The sequence below is a fragment of the Salvia hispanica genome, chromosome 3 (assembly GCF_023119035.1).
Source record: "Salvia hispanica cultivar TCC Black 2014 chromosome 3, UniMelb_Shisp_WGS_1.0, whole genome shotgun sequence".
Lineage (NCBI taxonomy): Eukaryota > Viridiplantae > Streptophyta > Magnoliopsida > Lamiales > Lamiaceae > Salvia > Salvia hispanica.
Window position 1 is genome coordinate 17,920,280 of NC_062967.1, and position 25,865 is coordinate 17,946,144.

At 39.7% G+C, this 25,865-nt stretch overlaps 1 protein-coding gene and 1 non-coding gene across 2 annotated transcripts; both read right to left on the bottom strand.

Annotated features, from left to right (window-relative positions):
- Positions 1 to 1,718: 1,718 nt before the first annotated feature.
- On the bottom strand, positions 1,719 to 3,621 carry LOC125212754 (tyrosine decarboxylase-like). Its single transcript, XM_048113001.1, has one exon. It carries the CDS (start codon positions 3,518 to 3,520, stop codon positions 2,012 to 2,014), a length of 1,509 nt encoding a protein of 502 aa, XP_047968958.1. The 5' UTR covers positions 3,521 to 3,621; the 3' UTR covers positions 1,719 to 2,011.
- Positions 3,622 to 25,068: 21,447 nt separating this feature from the next.
- On the bottom strand, positions 25,069 to 25,171 carry LOC125217308. Its single transcript, XR_007175720.1, has one exon. It is a non-coding gene; the product is annotated as a U6 spliceosomal RNA (small nuclear RNA).
- Between the last annotated feature and the right edge of the window lie 694 nt (positions 25,172 to 25,865).

Below are 25,865 nucleotides of genomic sequence, written 5' to 3' on the forward strand. Positions count from 1 at the left end.
TGAGATGAGGAAAATTGGGAAAAAATGTCGTACTGCAAACTGCATGTTACTCCCCCAGTCATGAAATAGTGTTTTTATGGACCCGCATGGGTAACGCAGTTGTCAACGGAGGGGAAGATCTTGTTACAATGAGCCTGGGTTCGAATCTCACTACTGCCGTATAGTTGCTTCCATCTATCAGACACAAGTTTTAGGCCTTGGGAGATGGGCTTCAAGCAGCCACTGGGTTAAGGTCTCCCTCTTAAAGGGCTACTGCGTACCCTGATTGAACCCCCCATATGATGTCAGGCCGGAGTGTAGGGGCTGCCAAAGCGATGGAATCACCTTTTTGTTGCAATGAAATATTGTTTTTATTGTCAAATTAGGATGTCCATAATTTAATACTCCTATCTCATTTACTTTTTATTTGATTTAAGGTATCTAGGTCTTACAATCTAATAAATCGGTATACTCGCATTCCATTATAAATTATTATACTCACTTTTTATTTAAAAATTAATACTACCTCCGTCCTAAGGTAGTTGACTGTAGTTGAGTCGTATTTCATTTTGGAATATATTAAGGTAGTTGAGTCATTTCCTTTTTTAGCAAAAACTTAATCCTCTCATATTTTACTCTCTCTTCGTCTCTCTTACTTTATTTGTTCTCTTAGGCAGTGTTCGGTTGGTGCGACTGAATACTATGTTAAATTTAATCCTATGTTCGGTAAGTAAAATTGGAGGATTAATTAATCCATGACATTACCTCGGATGGTTAGTCTCCCGACTGTGTGTCGGAGCCTCACCCCTGCGATAAAATAATATGAGGGAAGATTAACCTCTAGTTCCATTTTTGCCCTTTATTCTCTCCTTCGTCAACCACAGACCTAAATTTTGCCCTCACACAAACGCTGCTATTTTATCGAATTCGATGCCTAGAAAATTGGCGATTTTCGTCGAAGAGGACAATCAGGTGATGGAGTGGCAGAGTTCATGTTTGATTGCCAACCAAATCGGGGGGAGATTTGATTGGAATAAGTGAGGGTTCTCCAATCAAATCAGCGGCGCGACGACGTGATGGAATTAATTAGGGTTTCGTTTTTGCGAATATATGGTGAAGGATTTGGGGATGGCGGTGGTGCTGCTGCCCGACGCTGCGCTGTCGAAGCAGCTATTTGCTGGTATGGTGGCGAACGAAGACGGAAAGATGGGCGTAGGGGGATGTTGCAGTGATAGAGAGGATCAAAGCTTGGGGTGTTGATCAAATGGATGTTGTTGGAAACTTCGTCTTCTGTGGTGCCGGCGGAGGCGGCGATTGAGTGGAGAGGTGGTTGTTGTAAAATTAAATTGAGAATAGAGGGGTATGAAGGGCATATAAGTAAATATAGTAAGTAATATTATAAATTAAATATATTTTAAAATTATATTACTATAAAATTGTCGGCCAACCAAACACGTTTTCTATGTCTAATTAATCTTGGTCTATCCCATATTCAATCTTAGTACTATTTAATCTAATAAAGCGACATGACCTTACTTTACTCCCTCCACTTTAACCTTCAATATATCAATTTATTAAATCTTATTTCCAAAAGAAATCCCTAACTAACACCTACATTTAACTTTTTTTCCAATCACTTTTTTTCACACTACTTATAAATTTATACCAAGTCAAAATGAATGTATAACTATAAACTATATCTTCAAGTTAAGCTGGATAATGTGATACAAATATGTCACTGAAAACCAAAGTTTGTATCATATGTAATTCTTACATAACACTACGAGAAATATTAAATACAACGTACACCACAACATATAGCAATGTACCCTTTTACAAAAGGAGGTTTTATTTGACCAAGAAAATGGACAAAAGTAAACACTCAAAATTCCCACAACATATTTAGAACAAAAGATACAACACGATTTGCAATAGAAATCCCAAATTTGTAGTTCCCTTCATCTCAAGAAAACACAATTAAAAATTTAAATTCAACAACAAACCCTAGTTAATGAGTACAACTCCAACACTTTCAGGTCAGCGTCAAGAGCATCTGACTCGCGTGTTCCTGCACCACATCCCACGCTAGGTTAACGTGCCGGTCCTCGGTTAGGGTCGCCCCGACCGCGACCCGGATCACATACACGCCCCCGACCACGGCATGCGTCATGAACACCTTCCCGGACTCGTTGACTGACTCCAGCAGCTTCGCGGTCAGCTCATTCGCCCCTTGGTCCCCAAAGACACGTGGCGAGTCAGGATAGGTCCCCACGGGCGAAACGCGAAAAACTATAGTGGAGAAGTTTCTAGGCACCACCACCTCGAATCTCGCATCCTTCCTCACAAAGCACTCGAATTCCTTCGCCATGCCCACGTGGCGGCGAAGGAAATTCTGCATATTCGACACCCCGTAGGTCCGGAGCACGAGCCAGAGCTTGAGCGACCGAAACCTACGATTCAGGCAAATTTGCCAGTCTTTGTAATCAACGACGCACTTCAACTCTGAGGCCTTGTTTTTCAGGTACTCGGGATTCGTTGACAGTGCGTCGTTGAGCGAACCCGGGTCCTTCACCCAGAGGCAGCAAGAGTCCATTGTGGTGAAGAACCATTTATGAGGGTTGAAACTAAAAGAGTCCGTCTTTTCGACGCCATCGAGGAAGTGCCGGAACTCGGGGCATATGCACGCGCTCCCGGCATAGGCCGCGTCGACGTGGACCCACATACCGTACTCCTTTGCCACGTCACACAACGGGCCGAGCGGGTCCACGGCGGTGGACGACGTGGTCCCGACGGTCGGGCACAAAAACAGGGGAACGAGCCCGGCCTTAACGTCGGCCTCGATCGCGGCCCGAAGCCCGTCCGGTGTCATGGAAAAAGCATTTTGGGCCGTCGTCCCGACGGCCCGGAAATTCTCACGCCGGATCCCAGCGATCTGGGAGGCCTTCTGGAAGGCCGAATGCGTCTGATCGGAGGCGTAAACAACCAATTTCGTGATATTCTCCAGCCCGATTTTCTGCAACATCCTATCCCGGGCCGCCACGACAGTGCAGAGGATCGCCTCGCATGTCGTCCCCTGAATCACGCCACCGCCGCCGCCGGAAAACAAAAACTCATGAGGAAGCTGCAGCATTTTCCCGATCCAATCCATCACGATGTTCTCGAGCTCTGTAGAGGCAGGGGAGGTGATCCAGTTGAATCCCGGGGTGTTGAAGGCGGTGCAGAGCATCTCACCGAGGAATCCGGCCGTGCTCATGTTGCTCGGGAAGTAGCCGAAGAAGTTCGGGCTTTGCCAATGCGTAAGGCCCGGGACAATGTCGTTGCGCACGTCGCGGAGGATGTCCTCCATGGGCTCAGGCCCGTTGGGGGCGGAATCCGGGACGCGTTTCCAGAGATAACCGGGCTCGACCTGGCTCCGGACCGGGTAATTTTCGATGTTTTTGTAGTAATCGACGATGAAATCGATGACTAAATGAGCGTGCCTTCGGAACTCTTCGGGCTCAAATGGTTTGATTTCGGGCTCTTGGGTGTTTAGGCTGCCCATGATTGGATAAACTGTAAGGCCCGGGATAGGTTGGAAGGCACGTTTTTTTTTAGTTTTTTTCTTCTTCTTGTTTTTATCAGAAGAAGAGTTGTTTTATTTTATTTTCGTAATTTTAGTTTGTGAAGAAGAAGAGTTAATAAATAGGATTCGTTGGCGATTTAATAGGGGGTTGTGAAGATGGTATTGTATGCGTGGCCTTTTGTTTCGAACAACCTTTGTTTTTGTGAATCCATATAAGGAATATTGTAAGTGGATGATGTGGTTTGTCGATTTTTAATGGAAGACGTAGGTATTTAAACGTTTGTTGATCAGACCATATGTATATTAGTGGTGTCTTTTCTTTAAGATAATAGAGCAAAAATCGTGATGATTAAAATAGATAATTAGTAATTAATCATCAATTTCGTAGAAATAAAATATAATCCATTTTTAGATTTTCAGATTAAAATATCTTCAGGCCTTGTTTGTTTGTCACGATTCTACCATAACAATAATCTAGCTAATTCCTGGATTTTGTAAATGTTAGAAATTTGAGCTTTCATATTTTTAAAACATATACATGGCTGAGTACTTGATTTACTCAGTGGTCACATGCCAAAATATACTTTTCTTTAAAACTGGTTTTGCCATGCCAACAATGAATGAGCTCGAGATTTTGACTTAAAAAGGCCCGAGCATATTAAAACTTTTAAAAAGCAACAGGCTAGTCCATTTTCCTGGAACATATACTATATCCTCTTCCCGGTGCCAGTAATGTAGCCACCAACCAACTTGAAAGACGGCACACAGTCCATGGTGTACACTAGCATGAGTATAGGCTTCCTCTATCTCTTGCTCTCACATCAGCTAGCGCCGCTAGCCTCACTCTTCCGATTCTGCGGTGGCCTCTCACCTACTCCCAGTGGCAAAGGGTTACTTGGGGCTAGGGGGCCCCTGCCCCCATCAATTTTTTTATTACCTATAAACAATAAACACAAACAATAATTTAAGTATAATATCTAGGGGAGCTTAAACGGTTCCCCGGTTCTCGGTTAACCGGAATCAGAACCGGAACCGGTCGGTTAATTGAGGAATCGAGAACTGAAAAACCAGTTCCGGTTCTGATACCGGTTCCATCTTTTTATAAAATCGGTTCCGGTTAGAACTGGAACCGAATTACAATTAATTTTTTTTATATAATTTAATATACTAATAAATCTAACTTAATTGAATTAATATTGAATTGAAATAACATAATTTGAAACATTGTTTGATTTTAAGATTTAAACAATGTTAAATTTGCGAGCTTTGTTTTCTGAAGTATTTAGAATATTTCAACCGTGATGGTTTGAATCAACAATTATTTCCCCAATCCATTTTTTATGATCTAACTATTATGCGTATAACATCATAAGGTTGTTTTCTATTTTCAAAAGAAATATACAAATAAACTATCATTTCATACGAAAGAAATTTAACTTTATAACAAATTTACGTAACAATTCATTTAGTATATAATTTTAACCTGTTTGTGAATGATTTATTAACTGTTTCGTATTAAACCAAAAAGTCACAACAAGATCAATTAGTATTAGAAATTCCATTGAATATTTATTTTTCAAATAAAAAGAAAAATGGAATTCAATTTTAAAACTCCTTTTTAAAAAAATGCTAAATTTTAAATATAAAAGAATTGCCAACATCTGTCCTAGTCAAGACTAGGCCTGGAGTTAAGTAAGCTTAGCAGACTCATAAGGATGTGTCTTGGTATCAAAAGTGATTACATTTAGGTTCTGAACTGAGTTTCGTTGGGGCTTCTAAATTCTGAAATTTATTTTTATTAGCAAAAGGTTTGGTGGTGATTCTAAGGCCACTGATTTGGTACACTGCTATGTCAATTCCTATGCTAAGTATTTTGTGCAGAGCTAAGAGTATTACAAAGGAGAAAAGGGAATTATACCTTCGTATAGTTGATGGATTTCATTGGAAGATGTCTTTGTTCTAGCTCTCAATTTCCCTTTAAAATTCTTGAGACGGATTGTGAAATTGTGGTAAGAAATTTTGGAAGCAGAGATGGATTGTGAAATTGTGGTAAGAAATCGTCCCACGCGCAGCCGCTTCTTGATCGTCGAGCCTAAACCGGACCACCGATCGTCTATTGCCCGCCGTCAACCGTTAAGTGAAACACCCTTAACAATTACGGGTTAATGATGGATTAATTGGCCATTATTGGGATTAACTGCTGAATTTGTTTTGCATTGTAACGGATGGAGAGAGTTGGAGCACATTGACGTTGAAATTGGCGCTGGGAGCTGAAAGAATAGGATTAGGCTCAAAATGATTTTTGTTCATTGGGCTCATAATATGTAATTTTGGTTACAAGATTGGAGCAGAAGACATAGTATTTTATTTTAATTAGCTAGACCTAAAACTAAATTATTTTGTTATACTTACATTAGCCCCAATACTTGTAATTGAAATTGGACTTTGACTTATTATTTCATTGGATCGGTCCAAAATTATTTATTTATTATTCTTGAAATCCAACGAAAAACCTTAGAATATAGTTCCATTGTACGAACTAGGGTTGGCACGGTACGGTATACCGCACCGAGAATGTCATACCGCATACTGTACCGCAAATTGCGGTATGACTAAATGCCATACCTATACCTTACCGAATTTTTCGGTATACCGCATTGCGGTATACCGAAAATTCGGTATGTCAATATTTGAAAACCTTTACCTTACCGATATTTCGGTATGCCGTACCGTGTTGCGGTATGCCGCAAATCATACCTGTTTGATATATTAAATATTGAAGAATTGAGATTTAGAATTAGGGCAGAATAATGAATTAATGATGGTTGCTACTGATTTACGAATTATGCCTCTAATCTTTCTTTAGTTTTTAAAATATAAATATTATAATTTTATAAATAATATATATATTAAAAAAATATATTTATTAACGGTATATACCGCAAAATTACGGTATATACCGTAATTTTGCAGTACATACCGTAATTGCGGTATGATGCGGTATACCGCGGTATATGCAAAATCCATACCTTTACCGTACCTTAATCTACCGGTAAGGTATCATACCGTACCGAAAAGTGCGGTATACCGAAAATTCGATATTTTCGGTATGGTAAATGAGGTATTTCGGTATTTCGGTATGTTTTGCCAGCCCTAGTACGAACTTGCTTTCGCACAACAAAATAATAAATATTTTGGTGTTATTCCAAATATTAAACATAAACCGAGAACCCTATTGATAGACATGCCTTAATTCGTCTTTACAAAATAACGCCCTTTCGAGAAAAATTAAAAAATCAAAAGAAAAGTCTGGGCGTTACAAATTAAACCTCATAAACCTTTTAGGAGAATTACCAATAAGGAGAACTCGTCTTACAGTCTATCTTCAATTTTTTCCTGCCACGTCAGCAACTTGTCTCTCAGCCCATCGTCCACCCATCTCAGCCTAACTCAATTTCCGCATCACTATCTCTAATTATATTAATTGTTGATGTTTATCAAATACTCCCTCTGTCCAATAATAAATGGCACACTTGGGATATGACACGAGATTTTTGGAGATGTTGTTTTGTGTGCTAGGTGGTGAGAGAAAATAGTGTTCCCTCCGTCTCATAATAGATGTCACACTTTCCTTTTTCGTTTGTCCCACAAAAGATGTCACATTTTCTTTTTTGGTAAAAGTTCTCTCTCACTTTAATATAAATATACTATTTTCTCTCTCCATTTAACACACAAAATAACATCTCCTAAAATCCCGTGCTATTACCCAAATGTGTCATCTTTTATGGGACGAAGAAAGTATATTTATATTAATGTGAGAGAGACTTTTTTCTAAAAAATGAAATGTGACATCTATTATGGGACGGAGTATAAAATAACAAATACGAAATAAATTGGAAAAAATGAAAACATAGAAAAAAATCAAACATATTTCACTAAAATAAAAAATAAATTCTACAATAAAAATATACAAATGCGCTTCAATGGTTACATGCCCAGATCTCTTCAATCATATCGTTTCTGAAGTCGAAAATGGGCTTGTTCCTTGCGAGTAGTAATAAATGCGCGGAACCTCTTAGACTCGCCATGCAGTACTATTACGAACTTGAATCCTTCGAGGAGATTCTAACTCCAACAAAATGATTAAATTATAATAGAAAACTTGATAAACTAAAGAAATGGAAATATACTTTTCTATTATTCTGTGCCTAATGCCAAAGGATTATAAATATTTATAGAGAATAATATTTAACTAATTGATAGAAACATGCAACAGTATGCCACTAACTATTCCACTAATCAACTGACTATGGAAACTATATAATTAACTCTTATCCACTAATTATGAAACTAAATAACTGACTCAAAACCAAACACGTCTATTGAGTAAAACTCCCTCCCGAATCAAAACAAACCTCGTCCACGAGGTTAAGATTGGGAAAACAATCTCGTACATGTATTGCTTGTGGAGTAAGTGTATGAGACGATGGTGAGGAGCAGAAGAGGGCAGAAAGTTGATCGAAACGCTGATGCACATAGTTTTCCTCCATCAATTTCATGATCGCCTGTTGGCTCGAACCAATGCGATCATTCTCGTCCTCCTTTGCAGCTGCCGTAGGTGTGGGGTCCTTCAATTTGAGGGGTGGACTCTGTGGAGTTGTGGAAGAATTGGGGAAAGCCATGGAGAATGAGAACTAAATGAAAGCATCAATGTTACGAACATGAATCCTTCGAGTGGATTCTAACTCCAACAAAATGACTAAATTATGGAAATTTAGATAACTTGATAAACTAAAGAAAAAGAATTTGATAAACTAATGGAAATGAAAATATACTTTTCTATTCTTCTGTGCCTAATGCCAAAGGATTACAAATATTTATAGAGAACAATATACAATAACTAATTGATGAGAAACGTGCAATATTATGCCACTAACTATACCACTAATCCACGAACTATGGAAACTAAATAACCAACTCTTATCCACTAATTATGAAACTAAATAATTGACTCTAAACCAAAACACGTGTATAATATAACAAGTACACCCTGATTTACGAGTTCGCTAACCATAGCGTGGCTTGATCCAACAACATCTTAATTGGCCCAATCTGTAACTCCTTCACCTTCATTGTCAACAATCGTTTTGTTATGCAGGATGATACATGCACACATGATATCGACGACACACTCTTTGTAGAACAAACGCATCGGGCCTTTGAGAATTGCCTATCGTGCTTGGAGCCCATCAAATGTGTAACACATCACTTTTCAAACCCTAATTTTCAAACCCTAAAATTTTTTGCATTTAATGCTGTGAAGTCCGTGGATTATTTGACGAGTAAATTTGGTTATTTGATATTGTTGTGACCTAGTTTTGAGTTTGAGTTTTAACTATGTGTTGACTGAGTCAACTTCGTTGATTATATGACGTGACTATTTGGATAATTGATGCAGGGTGAATTTAATTGTTATTCGAATGTTTGATAACTTATTTTATGAGCTGGATATTGCGATGGCGAAATCATAAGTCCAATACTAATAATTCATTTCCTTAAGGATTATTTATTGTACTGAATTCGTGTTGGATCTGAAAAAGAAAAAAAAAATACAAAGCCGATCTTATGAAACATAAATTATGGACTACACCATTTAAATAAATTACAAAGGGTCTTGTGCCTAAACAAATTTTAATTAAATCCTAACTCTAGCCAAAATCCCAATTCTTTTCTTGAGCCTCTCCCAACTTAATATGCACCAAAATAAATCTTCCTCCTCTCTTTCACGCGTTATCCATGATCTGCAAAATCCCATTCCAAAATTAGTTCAGTCAAATGCAACAATTAAGTCACATACAACAAACTCCACAATTGAAAAAAATTCAATAGAGTAGAGAGTCAGAGAAGGAGACGTCCATTCAATCCCTTTTCTTCCCAATCCGACTAAGGTAATTCATTTGCGTATCCTATCATTCTAATTCCTAAAATAAACCCTAGACTCATGAAATTCTGTAACAGTGACCGGAAGTTATCCATCACCATTCTCCGCCATCTCCAATCTTTATCCTCAATCCACAAGTTGCAATCACATCTCTTGAAGGTATTCCAATATCATACTACTGCATTCACACATCCAAAATCTGAAATCCATCTAATAGTTTGGGATTTTTGTTTTGATTCTTTTAGTGACAGAAATAGAAGGTGAGAGAGTGAATAGATTTGGTTTGTGTGCCCTTGAAACCTTCCATCTGAGTGCTGCTCTTTGTGCAATTTTGGGTGTTCTGTGCAGAGGAGACACAGTAGAGAGAGAGAGACAGGAGAGTAGCCGATGCCCAATGGTTTTGGATTTTAGAATTGAGGTATTTGATTCATTCTTTTGTTTTATAAACTTTAAATCCCTATTTTAGTGCTGGACGTTTAAATTAAAGTGGAAGTTGAGGGGAGTACGTGTGTAATTCTGGTAATGGTCATGGTTTTCATTTTCTTGTTTATTTGTTGAATTCTGTTAATATTTTAGTGTTATTTTTTTAGAAAAGGGGAATGGAGGAGGCTGTGTACGCGTATTATTTTGTGAATAGGACTAAGAGCTCCATTCTACTTTTCATCTTCTTTTTTAGTTTGTTTCACCCAAAATAATCTATTACTAAAAATAAAAATTCATTTATATCTATTTTATTTTTTTCTCTTAATTTACTCTCTCTACTTAACACATAAAATAAAACCGCATAAAATCTTGTGTCGCCAAAAAAGTACTCATCTTTCTTGGGATTGAGGGAGTACTTCTTTTCTTTTGGGCCTATATGTTAAATCTTTGGGCTAGGGAATTTCTATTTCTTAATTATTTGAGTTGGGCTACCTTATTTTATTTCTTTGGGCTAGAAAATGTAATTGTTTTGGGCTATGGAGTTAATTAAAAATTCTTATGAGCTGAGTTATCTCTTCGCTAAATGGTTGTGGACGTGAGCGGCCGGTCAACCTTGCCACGACGCCTTAGGCGGCCGGAATTATCGAAATATCTAAGTTTCTAATCAAGAAAAATTTATAATCTTTCTTGTAAAAAATAATCAAAGTCATAGGATGCGTGCATCTTATTTTGTTATGATTCCCTGTGTTGATATATGCATCATTTTAAAGGTTAAAGGTGATATCTCGCAAGTGAATCATGATCACAATGCAAAGAATGTAATTAAGGATTAAGCACTCGAGGTGGACTTTCTTTTAAATAAGGACAATGTCCTAACTATTTTATTGATGGGAATAAAATGCGAATATGTTTATGCCGTATTTTGGGCCGCAAACCTTACTTGAATTAGTGTACACCTATGCTAGATCGTGTCCCATCTCATGTGTTAAGCATTTTACTTTGATTTTTCCTCATTATTTGAATATTAATTAATTGGTCAAACTCTTTATTGAAACCCTAGTACTTTTCCCTTTCTTTAAGTCCCATTAGTTGCGTCCACCCGAATTTATTAACCCTAGAAAGGACGGTCGTGACAGTTTGTTAGAAGAGCAATTTTTCATTCCGCTCTGGACCCAAGAGTCTTTTTGAGTGTAATATCCCCTTGTATCAATGATTAGAGTGTTACCATTGAAGTCTCAACACCACAACTCGTCACGCCCAACCACGAAAGAAGAGGTAAAAATATTTGTGACTTTTGGATTAAATGCCTGAATTTTTGGAGTTGTGATGGAAAAATGTTATCCTTGTGTAAATGACAACTTTTCTTATTGAAAAGGTAAAATAAATACTACGGCTTTTGGAAAATATTGTGATGGTTTGAAATGTGAGATGATATTTGAATATGTAATTTCTTTTACTTAACCGTGAAGCATGATTATGTCGAATATAATGGTATTGTATTATGCATGTGAAATTGAATTCTTTGATCAGGAAATCTGTTAATATAATGGTTCGAGATGTGAGATGATATTTGAATATGTAATTTCTTTTACTTAACCGTGAAGCATGATTATGTCGAATATAATGGTATTGTATTATGCATGTGAAACTGAATTCTTTGATCAGGAAATCTGTTAATATATGTTGAAATTCCATGAGTGTTGGAAAAGGAAATTTTTATCCATATATGGGTGTAATTGTATGATTTTTTTGGAGTCGTGAAACAGAAAGTATGACACATGTGTGATTGCGATTATTTAACTATGTAATAAATGGAACGAAACGTATTGTTTATGATATATAACTCCTATGGATGGTGCACTATTTATTTGTTACTCTACATAGTTATAAAATGTGCGATGAATGTCTAATCCGAGGCAGGGAGACTAAGGGAACCAAGAAGTATCTACATCGCAAAAACTAAGGGCAAGAAGTCGACGTACTACGATTCGACGAAATACGAAAATAAACATAATGCGCGAACCATTAACCTTGGGAAAAAAAATTAAATTCTTGACGTGACACTAATTCAATACCTCTATCTTGTATGTATATGCATCTCCGCATGCATCGTACTCTTAGCATCCTTTTGAGCCATATATCCTCTTTGTTTCTTTTCTATCCTTGAGTTGACGTTGAGGCTCCCTTTAATGTAGATGGCTAACCAATAATTTTCTTAGATGCGGAATCGATACGAAAGGAACAAAAGATGACCCGTTGAGAAGTATCGGGAGTATGAGTGGGATGAGAAGACCTTTTCAGTGACCTATGTGTCCAAGTTTTATGATCCATGGATGGACGCTTACGCTTTTGGGGGTACCACTCACCACTCTAGGATCGTAAAACTCATTCATACCCTACCGCCCCCATGGAGTCAAGGGGTCGCACAGGCGGCAAAACCATACATGTTGTATAGCTCGCAATAGGCGCCGATTGCGGTGCCGATCGCACAACTGCCGTTCGGCGCCCCTATTGTGAGTGCTCTAAGAACAAAACCAGCAACCAAGTACTAAAGAGGAGTCTAATCGATCAGAATAAATGGAACGACAATACAATTGACTAAAGAGAGACAAGACCATACACAAAGTAGTATGGTAGTTTGATAGGGTTTGTATGCTAAAAGATGCTTCGAGCGAACATGCCTTTGTACATTCAACTTGTGCATGGATACAAGAAACACTACGTTCACTTGTTTACCTAATTATGAGAATAAATATAATATAACAATTTATTTATTGAAATATAAATAATATAATATAATGGTTAATACACTGAAAAAACTCTAGTAGGGGACTTGACCGGATCTAGTAAGAAGAAAAAACAAGTTCACAACCTAGATAGGTCTTGGCTACCTATTGGTATGGTTGCAATGTTTGTGATAATTCTCTCTTACCTAAGAAGATATTACTAACACTTGTGTGGTAAAACACTGAAATGATCAACAATAAATATGTTCTTTATTGCTATCTACCGAAAGAATATACTTCCGAAAATTTAGTATTTCTGATATGACCATGCCCGTAAGGCCCATGACGAGGCGCCTACATGAGGGGATCTCCACTTTCATCCAAAAAGTCATGCTGGAGGAGTCTACGAAGACCGAGGAGCACGCGACAAGACTCGTGCTGAAATTTGAAGGCTGGGAGCTTCCACTCGGCCTGGTAGGTTCTGCGGCACTGCTTCACCCGGCCGGGTGCCATCCACTGGAGTCGTCAAGGCCAAGCGTCGCCACCCGACCGGATAACTATTCGACCACCCGCCCGGGTAACTCACCCGACCGGGTGTCTCTTGAGGCGTTGCCTCACCCGGTCGGGTATGATCTGCTGGAGGAGTCCAGGCTAAGCGTCGCCACCCGACCGGGTACCCTTTCTGCCACCCGCCCGGGTGGCCCGTCGAAGGCATGATTTAACACCCTTAATTCCACCCGACCGGGTAGAGTGACGCGGACCAGATTTTGTGGGCCTTTTCATTTGGAATTGGACCCTAGTATAAATACCTTTTGATGTCATCTTTTTCATTAGATTTTGCTGAATTAAAGTTTCTACCCTAGAGAGTTTCCTCTTTGAGGATTGTATCCAATTCCTTCCTTGAAGGTTGCTTGTCTCCATCATTGATTGATTCAAGTAGAAGTATGCATCAATGGGGTGTATCCATTGAGTAGTGGAGCCAAGGGGTGATAGAGCTATTGAAAGTTGCCTAGGGTTGTTTCCATTCTTTTGGTCAAGGTCATATGGTCATAACTCTTTTATCTCATCATTATACACATGTTTTCCATTCCTAATCTTCCATCCATTCTTGTTCAGATTCAATTTTTGTGGTTGGATCTCTTTTTATTATCTTTTGCTTTGTGTTGAGAAATTGAAAATAGTCTCACAAAAAAATTGTTAGATCAAACATCATAAATGGGTATATTTTTGGGAAATGGATCACAAAATACATGGATCCTTATCATTTGGTATCTAGAGCCTAGTACCCACTGGGTGTTTGATCTATTGCTTCCTTGAGTTTTCTTTTTGTCCTTGTTTTGCTCTGTTTTTGTTGGGATGATTTGATTGATCAAATGTGATTAGATTAAGCTGAAATTTGGTGTGTATGATCTATGTTATGTGTCCTAGCTACCTGCAAAATTTCATCATTGCCCTATTTTGGCATAGGTGGGGAAAACCATACAAAACCTATCCAATTATCAAATCTGACTATATATGAATATTTTTACCTTGATCTATACTTGATTTTGAATCTATCCACCAAAATTCGTCCAAATTGGGCGTGGGGAACAATACCAAAAAAATCCATAAAGATTAGCCAAATTTCAGTAAAAAGCTTCATCCCATGTCTTGTTGTCTTTGGTGTGCGTGTCTTCCTTAGTCCTTTTCTCCATTGCTTTCATATGTTTAGTCATTATTAGTTTGGTATTTACTACTTGGTGTCCATATGTTCTTGAGGTGTATACCTTGATTGAGTTGTTCGAGCGCCAACGAGTGGAAATTGGATCGAGAGTGTGTGATACAAGCCCCACTATATTTTGAACTTACCGAGTGACATTGGTGAGTGACTTGGGGGGGTTGGGATACTACATTGGGGTAAGTTAGCTTCTTAAATCTCTCTTTCTTGTTTCACTAATCTCTAAGGCTAGTCCCTAGCCTTTGTCTTTGTGTTTGTAGGTAACTTGGATGCCTCCTATTACTCGTTCCAACAAGATGGGAGACATCCATGAGGATGAGGTAGGGAAGGGCGCGGCCTCAAGTAGCTCCAAACCCGAAGGGGATCTTTTGAGCATGGTGTTCCAAATGATGGCGGACCTTAGACGTGATCTTAAGCACGATATCAAGAAAGATATCCAAGAAGAGGTGAGGAGTTTCGAAGCTCGCAACCATGCCAGCCAAGAGGTTTTATTCGAAGAAATCAAAGCCTTGAAGGAAGAGCGGGGGTCGAGGCCTCTCAATCCTATGGGCAACGCCGTGCCCAATGAGGTCCCGGAGGAAAATATTGAAGAAGAGGAGTATGAGGGGTGGCAAGGAGGGAATGTTCGGGATAGAGTTAACAACTTGGAGAATGGAAGGTTGGGGGGGGGGGGATGGAGCCAATAGGTGGTTTGGAGGAGGAAATGGAGGGTATGGTCGTTTTGGGGTAGGAAACCAACATGGAGGGATAGAGTCTTAAAGGGATCGATTTAGGAGGGGAATAGGTACTATGAGGAGGAGCCCCGACCGAGGTTTGATGATCCGTCCAAGACCTTGAAACACAACCTACCCGAATTCCATGACAAGTTTGACCCCAAGGCCTACTTGGAGTGAGAATCTCAAGTGGAGAAAATCTTCTCCCTCCACAACTATTCTGAGGTGACAAAGGTAAAGATTGCATTGGACGAATTTAGGGGTAATGATAATACTTGGTGGAATGATGCGTTGAGGAAAAGGAGGATAGCTAGGATGGGGGATGTGCGTTCATGGGATGAGTTGTGCCGAATCATGAAGGAGTCCTTTGTGCCTAGGTCCTATTATCACAAGCTTCGTGGGGAACTTCAAGACCTAAGGCAAGGATCCATGAGTGTGATGGATTACTACTATGAACTTCTTGCCTTGATGAACAAGATTGGAGTGCATGAATCGGAGGAATCCACTCAAGACCGATTCATCCATGGTCTCAACACTTTGTTGAAGCATAAAGTCCAAATTGAGGCTTTAAGGGAATCACATTGGGGAAAGTACTATGTTTTGCCGAAACCTTTGAGAGGCAAGGAAAAAAAGTGGCTCTTAGCAAGGCGAGGGTGACCTCTAACCAAACCGGGATGGGAGGAAACATGTGGAGTACCCCTTCCAAGAAGATGGAGAGTCCGCCTATTACTCAAGGCAAGGCACCATACAAGGCATCGCCAAACCCAAGCCCACAAGCTACCAAAAATTCTTCTTCAACGGAAAGTAGCAAGGTGCAATGTTTCAAGTGTAAGAGCTATGGTCACTATGCACATGAGTGACCTAACCAAAGAGTGATGGTTATTGGGCAAGATGGTAGCATGCATAGTGAGGATGAGGAGGATGGAGTGGTGGAAGGCAAGGAGGCAAGTGTGGAACCGCGTATGTCATATTCTAGTGGAGAAGAAGAGGATGAGGGGTCGAAGACACTAGTGATGCTAAGGATGCTCAATGTACAACCCGATCTTGAAGAACATAAGGAGCAAAGGTGCAACATTTTCCATATGAATTGCAAGGTACGATCAAAAACTTGTTTGGTGATTATAGATGGAGGTGTTAGGTTTGGTATACTGAAAAAGCATGTTTCGAGCAAGTTTCGCTCGAATAGAATCTTGCTTGTATACGTAAAACTCTATAATCCAATTTTTCAGGAGGGGTCTGTTTAACATGTGAATTGATTAATCGCATAATCGGTCAAATAGATCCGTGTCTGATTTATTTGTTTTATACAAGTCTTCCGTTGTGCAAGGTGTACCGAACCCCAGGAGGAGGTAGTTGTGCTAATATGGTAAGTGAACAATTGGTGGCCAAATTGGGGTTGAAAGTTGACAAACATCCTAATCCTTACAAGCTTCAATGGCTAGGGGAGTCCGCTGAGCTAAAGGTGAAGGCTCAATGCTTAGTTCCCTTGAAGAATGATGTCTTTTTTACCCGGTGAGTTTTACCATTGGGGGGGCATTGAGCCCCAAATTGACTTTGTCCCGGGTTCATCTTTAATCGGGGGGCCAAAAAGGGCCCAAACCAAAGGGAGACTCAAGAGCTTCAAAGGCAAGTCGAGGGACCCCTTTGCCAAAGGTTTGATTGAGAATCTTTTTATTTGGCTGCCCCCGTTATTTTGGTGCCTAAGAAGGATGGAATTTTGGTGAATGTGTTTTAAAATTGTGAGCTATTAACAAGATTACCAGAACTTTTGAAAACCCCCAATACCTAGGCTAGAGGGACATGCTTGAGGATCTGTGTGGCCTAATTTTTTTCTCCAAAATTGATTTAGAAAGGTGGGTATCACCAAATTTCGCATGAAAGAAGGGGATTAAGGGGAAAACCGCTTTTAAACCAAATTTGGCTTGTATGAATGGCTTGTTATGCCTTTTGGGCCTACTAATCTCCTTCCACTTTCAGGGGTTTTGGGATAAAATCAGGGTTTTTGTCCTTTCTTTGGGAAAAATTTGTGGTGGTATACTTTGATGATATCTATATTCTAGAAAAGGTGGAAAACATTTTAACCATCTTAAAAATGTTTTTGGGAAGTGTTGAGAATGCATGTTGTGTATGCCAAGTTATCTAAATGCATTTTTTTGTGTTGATGAGGTGGTTTTTTTGGGTTTGTTGTGGGGAGGATGGTGGAAGGTAGATGGGGGAGAAAGGTAGGCGATTAGGGGGTGTCCCCAAACCCCGAATGTGAGTGAGGGTTTGAAACTTTCAATGGTCTAGCAAAACCTTTATAGGAATTTGGGAGCTTTTTTTTAGGGGATCCACAAAGGCCCTATGCGACGCCCCCAAGCCCCCCCCCATGCCCGCCACACGCATTTTTTCCTCCGCCCCCTTCCCCCGGGGGGCGGGCTATACCCCCCCTGGCATTTTACTTCTATTTTATATTTATATTTTTATGTATGCAAATGTAAATAAAAATAAACATATAAAAACAACACAATTAAAGGGAAATTCTAAATTTACTTTATTAAAAAAAAGTTACAAATGAAGAAATAAAATAAAACACTAAATACAAAAAAAGGAGGCTAGTCTAGAAAATCCCAATTTATTGACCATCGATCATCCGGATGCCTTCGATTTAAACCGGGTTGGTCGCCTGCATGAGGGCGGGGCCCCCAAAAAGTCCGTAGCGGAGGCCCCCAAAACCGAGTAAAGGGCCCGGGGCCAAGTCGCGGACGGCGCGAAGGGGTGGGCGCGAGGCCACTTCGGGGGGGGGGGCGGAGGAGGAGTGGCCTTCCCCTTTGCCCTTGGCAGCCTTGACCCCGGGGGGGCCCGGGGGGAAATTGGGTCCCGCTCTCATCCTCGAACCCGGCCCTTTGGGGGTCCACGGAGGCGCCGATCGCTACTTAAACACGGGTGCCTTCGACGCCCTCCTCCCGCGATGGGGGAATCACCCCACCAACGAATTTTCCGTCCCTCAAGACCCTCAGGCCCGGTAGTGCTTGAAATCGAGACAATGAAATGTACGATGCACTTTTGCCCCGCACATGAAACCGCCGCCCCTTTTCCCTCCCCCCCCCCCTTTTCCCCCGCGAACAAATTTACCTACTTTTTTATTTGACCCCTGCTTGCGGGCTGCTCCTGGGCTTTGGCGACGCCGGCCCTCATTTCGAGCGCTCCCAATCGCACATCTTGGTTTTTAACCGATCCACCATCGAAGATCGGACTATTCGGATTTGGGTAATCTCCGGAATCCATTTTGCTTGAAATGTAGAAAATGTAGTGTGAATTTGAGAGTGAAGAGAGTGAAAAATGAAGTGAAAATGAGAGGTATATATGGGTTTTGAAAATTTAATAAAATTAAAAAAAAACGGAAATGCGTCTCATCGTCCGCGTCGTCCACAGTGGCGGACGATGCGGCGGACAATGGGGTATCCTCCGCGCATCATCCGCGGACGATGTATCAGGCGCGGACGATGGTTAACCCATCGTCTGCGATGCTGAAGTGGCGGACGATGCGATTGACGATGCATCGTCCGTCCCATAGTTCGCACCATTGCGGATGCCCTTAGGTTTGGTATACTGAAAAGCCTGTTTCGAACAGTTTCACGCGAATAGAATCTTGCTTGTATACGTAAAACTCTACAATCCACTTTTAATCCGATTCAATATTATTCGAGCAGTTTTTGCACGAATAGAATCAGTATATTATTACATTGTGTTTGCTTGTGCATTTATAAGATGTTTTATAAACATTTAAATGTATAAGAAGCACAAACAAAGTCTAATTCTTTTGTTTAGTAGACCGGTTGTGAGCGACATCCACTTTAAGGTAACACGGTCAGATCTATGCAATGCTTTGCAATAGAAAAAGAAGAATTTCATAACCCAGATAGGCTTAGACTACCTATGGTGAAAGGTTGCAATGTCAGTCCGCATATTTCTAAGCCTTATCGAAATAAGATGACATTGGGTGTGGTATAGCACTGAACGGATCTTACAGCAAGACGTGTTTTTGTGCTATCTACCGAAAGACTAGGTCTTGATAAAATACTATTTCTTAATCTACATATGTTAGCATTGAGCATACGGTATTGATTATGCACGACTTTGACTTATCAAATGGTGCGTGGTTTTTCGCAACCCAATAATCCTGATATATTGGGTAGTGGTGATTAATATCTAGCGGTGTTAGGATTGCTATTATGTTGAATCGTGCGCGAAGTCTCGTTAGATAATGTCCTCAAGAGGAGCTCGAACAAAGTTTTATTATTCGGAAAACTGGCCAGTTGGAGTTTTATTACTCTATGAATAATAAATAAATGTTTTTTGCTGAGTCCACTCTTGGAATTAATAAGATGTTAATTAATTAAGTCCATAGCAGACCTTAATTATTTAATGGACATTTATATCTTAAGCGCGAGAAATAAATAATAAACAAAATGGAAGCCCAGATTACTTGTAATTTCAGATTTGGATGAGGAGAGTTCAATATTACTTCAGTAGTGGCTGTTTGTAATATACCAATATAAGCTTGTATTAAATTGTGGGTTCAATTTAATTAGTAAAAAGCTAATTGGGGGAGCCCATATCCAAAACCTTCCATAGATCCCTGTCTGGGCCCAAAAGGAACTTAATATAAATAGGAGAATTAAGGAGACAGAATTATTCATGATTTTACAATGAAAATAACGTCCCTCTCTCTCAAAAGAAGGGAACGATTTTTCTTAATTATTCTCCTCCGTGAGAATATCAGCTCCTCCTCCGTGAGGAATTTTCTGTCTTCTTTATTCGAGGCCTAGTATTTTGATAAGATCAGTCCACCCTGATATCGAGATACAGTTCGAGAACTAGAGAGAAGATCCATGTTCTAGTATTGAAGTACAAAAGGGGAAGGAGAATGTCGTTGTCGATGCCCTTTCTAGGAAACCTCATGTGCCTTTAGATGATGATGCTTTGATTGAAATCATGTGATGCATGTGAGAAAATAAGTGCTTGTTGTGTGTGCTTCAAAGTATGTTGGTTTTGAGTTCATTAAAGACTATATGAGCATGACCATGATTTTGCCACTATCTTTGAAGCATGTGAAAAGGGTTCTTTTGATAAATACTATATGATGGATGGTTATTTGTATAAGGAGAATAAGCTTTGCATTCCTAATTGCTCTGTTCGTGACTTGTTGATTAAGGAGTCTCGTTTGGGTGGATTGATGGGGCATTTTGGAGTGTTAAAAACTTTTGATATTTTGAGTGAGCATTTCTTTTGGCCTTGCATGAAGAAACATGTTGAGTGATTTTGTGGTCAATGCATAGAGTGTAGACAAGCTAAGTCTAAGTCTAATAACTTTGGGCTTTATACTCCTTTGCCTCCACCTACACACCCTTGGGTAGATATCTCCATGGATTTTGTGTTAGGCCTACCCATGTCTTCTAGAAAGAATGATAGTATTTTGGTAGTAGTGGATAGGTTTTCCAAGATGGCTCATTTCATTCCATGTAGGAAGACAAATGATGTTATGTTCATTGCAAATTTGTTTTTCAAGGAGGTGGTCAAATTGCATGGGATCCCAAAACCCATTGTGAGTGATAGGGATGTCAAATTCTTGAGTTTCATTTGGAAAACCCTTTGGGAAAGTCTTGGAACCAAACTCCTCTTTTCTACTACCGTTCATCCCCAAACGGATGGGCAAACGGAAGTAGTGAATAGGTCCTTAGGTACTCTCCTTCGTGCCCTAGTATTTGAGAGTAAGATGTCTTGGGAGGAGTGCCTACCTATAGACGAGTTTGCATACAATAGGACTTTGCATTCCACGACCAAGTTGTCCCCTTTTGAAGTTGTTTATGGATTTAACCCCCTCACTCCGTTGGATTTGTCCACGCTGCATTTGCCTTTGCCAATTATGCTTGATGTAGGGGGAGAGGAGAAAGCTAAGTTCGTGAAGGAGTTGCACATGCAAGTGCAAGAGAGGATTCGAGAAAAGGGAGAGCTAGTAGCGCGTCAAGTGAACAAAGGGCGCAAGAAGGTGGTTTTTGAACCCGGTGATTGGGTTTGGATACATCTTATGAAGATCCGATTCCCCGACAAGACCAAGGGGAAGCTTGCCCCGAAAGGAGATGGTCATTTCCTCGTGTTGGAGCGCATCAATGACAACACATACGTGATCGACTTGCCCGATGAGTATAATGTAAGTTGCACTTTCAACGTGGCTGATTTGAGTCCTTTTGACTTTGTAAGAGGTCCGGATTTGAGGAAAAATCCTTTCCAAGAAGGGGAGGATGATACGACCATGCCCGGAAGGCCCATGACGGGGTCTATGATGAGGCGCCTACATGAGGGGATCTCCACTTTCATCCAAAAAGCCATGCTGGAGGAGTCTACGACGACTGAGGAGCACGCGACAAGACTCGTGCTGAAATTTGAAGACTGGGAGCTTCCACCCGGCCGGGTAGGTTCTGCAGCACTGCTTCACCCGGCCGGGTGCCATCCACTGGAGTTGGCAAGGCCAAACGTCGCCACCCGACCAGGTAACTATTCGGCCACCCGCCCGGGTAACTCACCCGACCGGATGGCTCTTAAGGCGCTGCCTCACCCGGTTGGGTATGATCTGCTGGAGGAGTCCAGGCCAAACGTCGCCACCCGACCGGGTACCCTTTCTGCCACCTGCACGGGTGGCCCGTCGAAGGCATGAAGGAGTCAGACGGTTTCACCCGGCCGGGTGATTTCACACCCTTAATTCCACCTGGCCAAGTAGAGTGACGCAGACAAGATTTTGTGGGCCTTTTCCTTGGGAATTGGACCCTAGTATAAATACCTTTTGATATCATCTTTTTCATTAGATTTTGCTGAATTAAAGTTTCTACCCTAGAGAGTTTCCTCTTTGAGGATTGTATCCAATTCCTTCCTTGAAAGTTGCTTGTCTCCATCATTGATTGATTCAAGTAGAGGTATGCATCAATGTGGTGTATCCATTGAGTAGTGGAGCCAAGGGGTGATAGAGCTATTGAAAGTTGCCTAGGGTTGTTTCCACTCTTTTGGTCAAGGTCCTATGGTCATAACTCTTTTATCTCATCATTATACACATGTTTTCCATTCCTAATCTTCCATACACTCTTGTTTAGATTCAATTTTTGTGGTTGGATCTCTTTTTATTATCTTTTGCTTTGTGTTGAGAAATTGAAAATAGTCTCACAAAAAAATTGTTAGATCAAAACATCATAAATGGGTAAATTCTTGGGAAATGGATCACAAAATACATGGATCCTTATCAATATCTTTGTGTCTGCAAATAATATTAATATTGTTTATTTTATTAGAAGCCACTTTGACTTATCAGTAAAAGTTTGCACAACCTAATCATGGTATCTTGAGTTTTAGTAATTGAATAACATGAAAATATTAGAATATTATTTCATAGAATTCGCATGCCCATTGTGTTATTATTTTATCCCCAAGAGGTGTTTGAAAAAGAAATTTATGATTCAGAAAATTGGACAGTTGGAATTTTACTTCACGAATAATAAATAAAGTTTAAACAAGAAAAACTCTTTGGAGAATTAATTTAATTCAAGTCACATAGCAGACAAAGAATTAAATTAATGGATTCAGATAATCTTAAACGCGGAAAATATTATAAAATAAAATGGAACTCAAGTTCTTCGTAATTTGGTGATTTAGGTTAGAGTTTAATATTGTTCTTCAGTGGAATAAAATAATATTCCATTAGAAAATATATTAAATCATGGGTTAATTGATTTAATAAGTTTATTTTTTAATGGGCTAGCCCAACATCTAATCACTTCATGGATCCCCATTCCTCTAGCCCATTATGTTCATCTTATAAATAGTGAAAAGATGTGGAAACCCTAGCACACAATACACAACTAACTCCTCTCTCCCTCTTGCATCAATTTTCCTACCTTGCTCTAGGGAGGGAGATTAAGGTTTTGGATTTTGTTCTTGTTTTATCCTAATTCATTGGATTAGATCAAGACAATCTCGTGTTTTGTGTGGTTTCCCCAAGATCTCATATCACTATTATTGATTCTTCAAGATCCGACCACCCGGATGAACAATCAAGGACGTGGTAATAGAATGAAAGATTCGTGATCGAGATTTCATGGATTGCCGGGAGATACATCAAGTAACGTCAATCCTTCAATGGATAAAAGGTACTAACAATTAAATCTACATCAAATAGCATGTTAAACATGTGTGTTTTTTATGTGATTTCCTATAGATGTAGATTAATTGCATGAACCCCATGTAGGATGCATGCATTCTATTTAAGTCTGATTACTATGTTCTCTTTTTTCAACAAAGAGTTCTTTTTGCACACTATTTAAGACGGGAATGGAATTTCTTCATACAATATGAACTATGTTTCAAGTAGTCTATTCGTGTCATAAACATATAAATTCTTTTCATTTTGACATGTCACATAAAAATTGTCCACTTTTATATTTGGTAGTAACATTTTTCTCTCTATTGAGGCGGGATACATTCCCCACTAACATCTCCAATAATTTTTTCTTTCTGTCTCTCTCCAACTTTACTGATTATGCATTAAAACTCGTATCATCCCTAATTTCACTCTTTTTATGGGTCAGAGGAAGTATGTTTTTAGGTCAAACTCCCGACCGGGTGTTATTAGCCACAAACACACTCGGTCGGGCGATAAGCTTATGGACTTCCGCTTATTTAAAATTAGTGCCCTTTCGGTGTGGGTGGTCGCTCCAGGGAACCGGTTTCTGCCTGTTGTTGACTATTTTCTCTTCATAATTCAATAAATACATCAAACTCAATAATAACATATAATTGGCTGGAAATACATAAATCAAACAATAAAACCCAATGATATTTAAATCAACAGACTAATTAACCGATAAAAATATGAGTTTGTCAATTCCCCCAAACTTAAATCCTTGTTTGTCCTCAAATAAGAAGTTGAAGATCACAAAGAATAAACTCATACAAAGAGGTAAAATTGGGCTTTATTTCATAAATAAATTTCACTCCCTTTGTTCCATAGTAGTAGAGACATTTCTTTTCGGCACGGAGATTAAGAGAAGTGAGTTAAGTAAATGAAGAATAAAACAGGAAATGAAAAAGATAGAGAGATAAACATAGAATAAAGTAGAGAGACTAAAGTAAGTTAGAAGAAATCTGTTGACTTTTACTAAAAATGAAAATGACTCCACTACTATGGAATGTACCAAAATGGTAAAATGATTCCACTATTATGGAACGGAGGAAGTAAAAAACAAGTTCTCATGGCATGGAAACATCCAAAACCTATCAAACATCACTTTGAGTTATATATTGTATATCACTTGTTGTCAATGCCCTCACAAGCTTATCGAGTGTAATTTTGTCACGACCGTCATTTCTAAAGATTGAAAATTCGGTTGAATCACGACTAGTGTGGGATTAAAGGAGCGGGGAAGAAAAGGGAAAACACATATGGCTCGAAACATCGATCAAAGTGGAATAACCATTCAAATCAGAGTGTCAAGCCATAAAAGTTTGACAATGAAAAGGAACAATATTCAACATATATCCAAAGATAAATGAAACAACTTTCAGCAAAAGAATTCGAGGAAAGAATAATATTTTGTATGAAGACATAATATATTCAAAATATCTTATTTGCTATCTTCTTCACTTTCATATTCAACATCCATTATGCCCGTCAATGCTCAACCTGCACGTAGGAAAAACACATGCAGAGTTGAGTACTTGATGGACTTAGTGAACTCATGCCAAAAATATTTTCATCAATAAAATTATGTCAAGCCAATGCTAAGTGAATCTCAAGTTTTACTTTAAAAATGCCGAGAAGACTAAAAATCATTTCCATCTTAAAAACATGGTTGCGCAACCATCTATCATCATCGTCGTCGTCATCCATCATATACGATATCTGAACCATCATGTGAAATGAGAATGTGGCCACAAACTTGATCACTGGAATGATCGATCTAAAAGACGGCTCATGATCCCTATCAGTGCACCATTTCTCGATTTATGCGTGTTATCCTTGCACAGGGGCCATGCTAATCTTCTCTGTATCGTTGCAATTTTATCGGATGTCCCCGAAGGGACCCTATCAGTGCACTAGCCTAAGTAGGGGCCATGCTGTTGCTGGTTCATTGCCGCCGCTGCTGTCCGCGGTCAAGACTGACACTGTATTGCTACTCGGTTGCTGCCCTTCCTGACAACCGTCGCGCACGCAGCACTGTTCGCCGTCGCATTCCGCAAACCAGTTCGGTCAGAGCCGCTGTCCGGTGGATGCAGCGCCGCCGCTGCTGTTAGAGACCCGTCGAGAAGCCGATCCATGCCTTTGTCGGGTTAGCCAGCAGCGTTCCGATCAGCACTACGTTGTCACCGTCCTGCCCCGCTGCTATTAGGACAGCCGGCTCGCTTCTCTTGTGAAACTGAAATTGATGTCGAAAGAATGGGACTTCTCCTTGCTGAAAATTTTCAATTGGCTCTTTCTTGCTTTGAAAGAAAAAAGATAAAGTAGAGAAAATTTGGTGTATGTGTGTAGTAACGTGAATCAGCTTTGGGAGATGAAAACAAACATGAAATAATGAGGTTTTAATTTGGTGACTTTTTATTGTAGTTTGAGAGATCAAAAGTCACACATGGGAGAAGAAGGGACACTGATCTGGGAGTTAAAACGACAAAATTTGGCCTCAAAGAAATATACAAGGCTTTAATTCAATTGGGTTCAAATAAATGACTTGCTCTATTAAAGAATTGGGCTAGAGAAAATAAAATAATTGTAAGGTCCAAA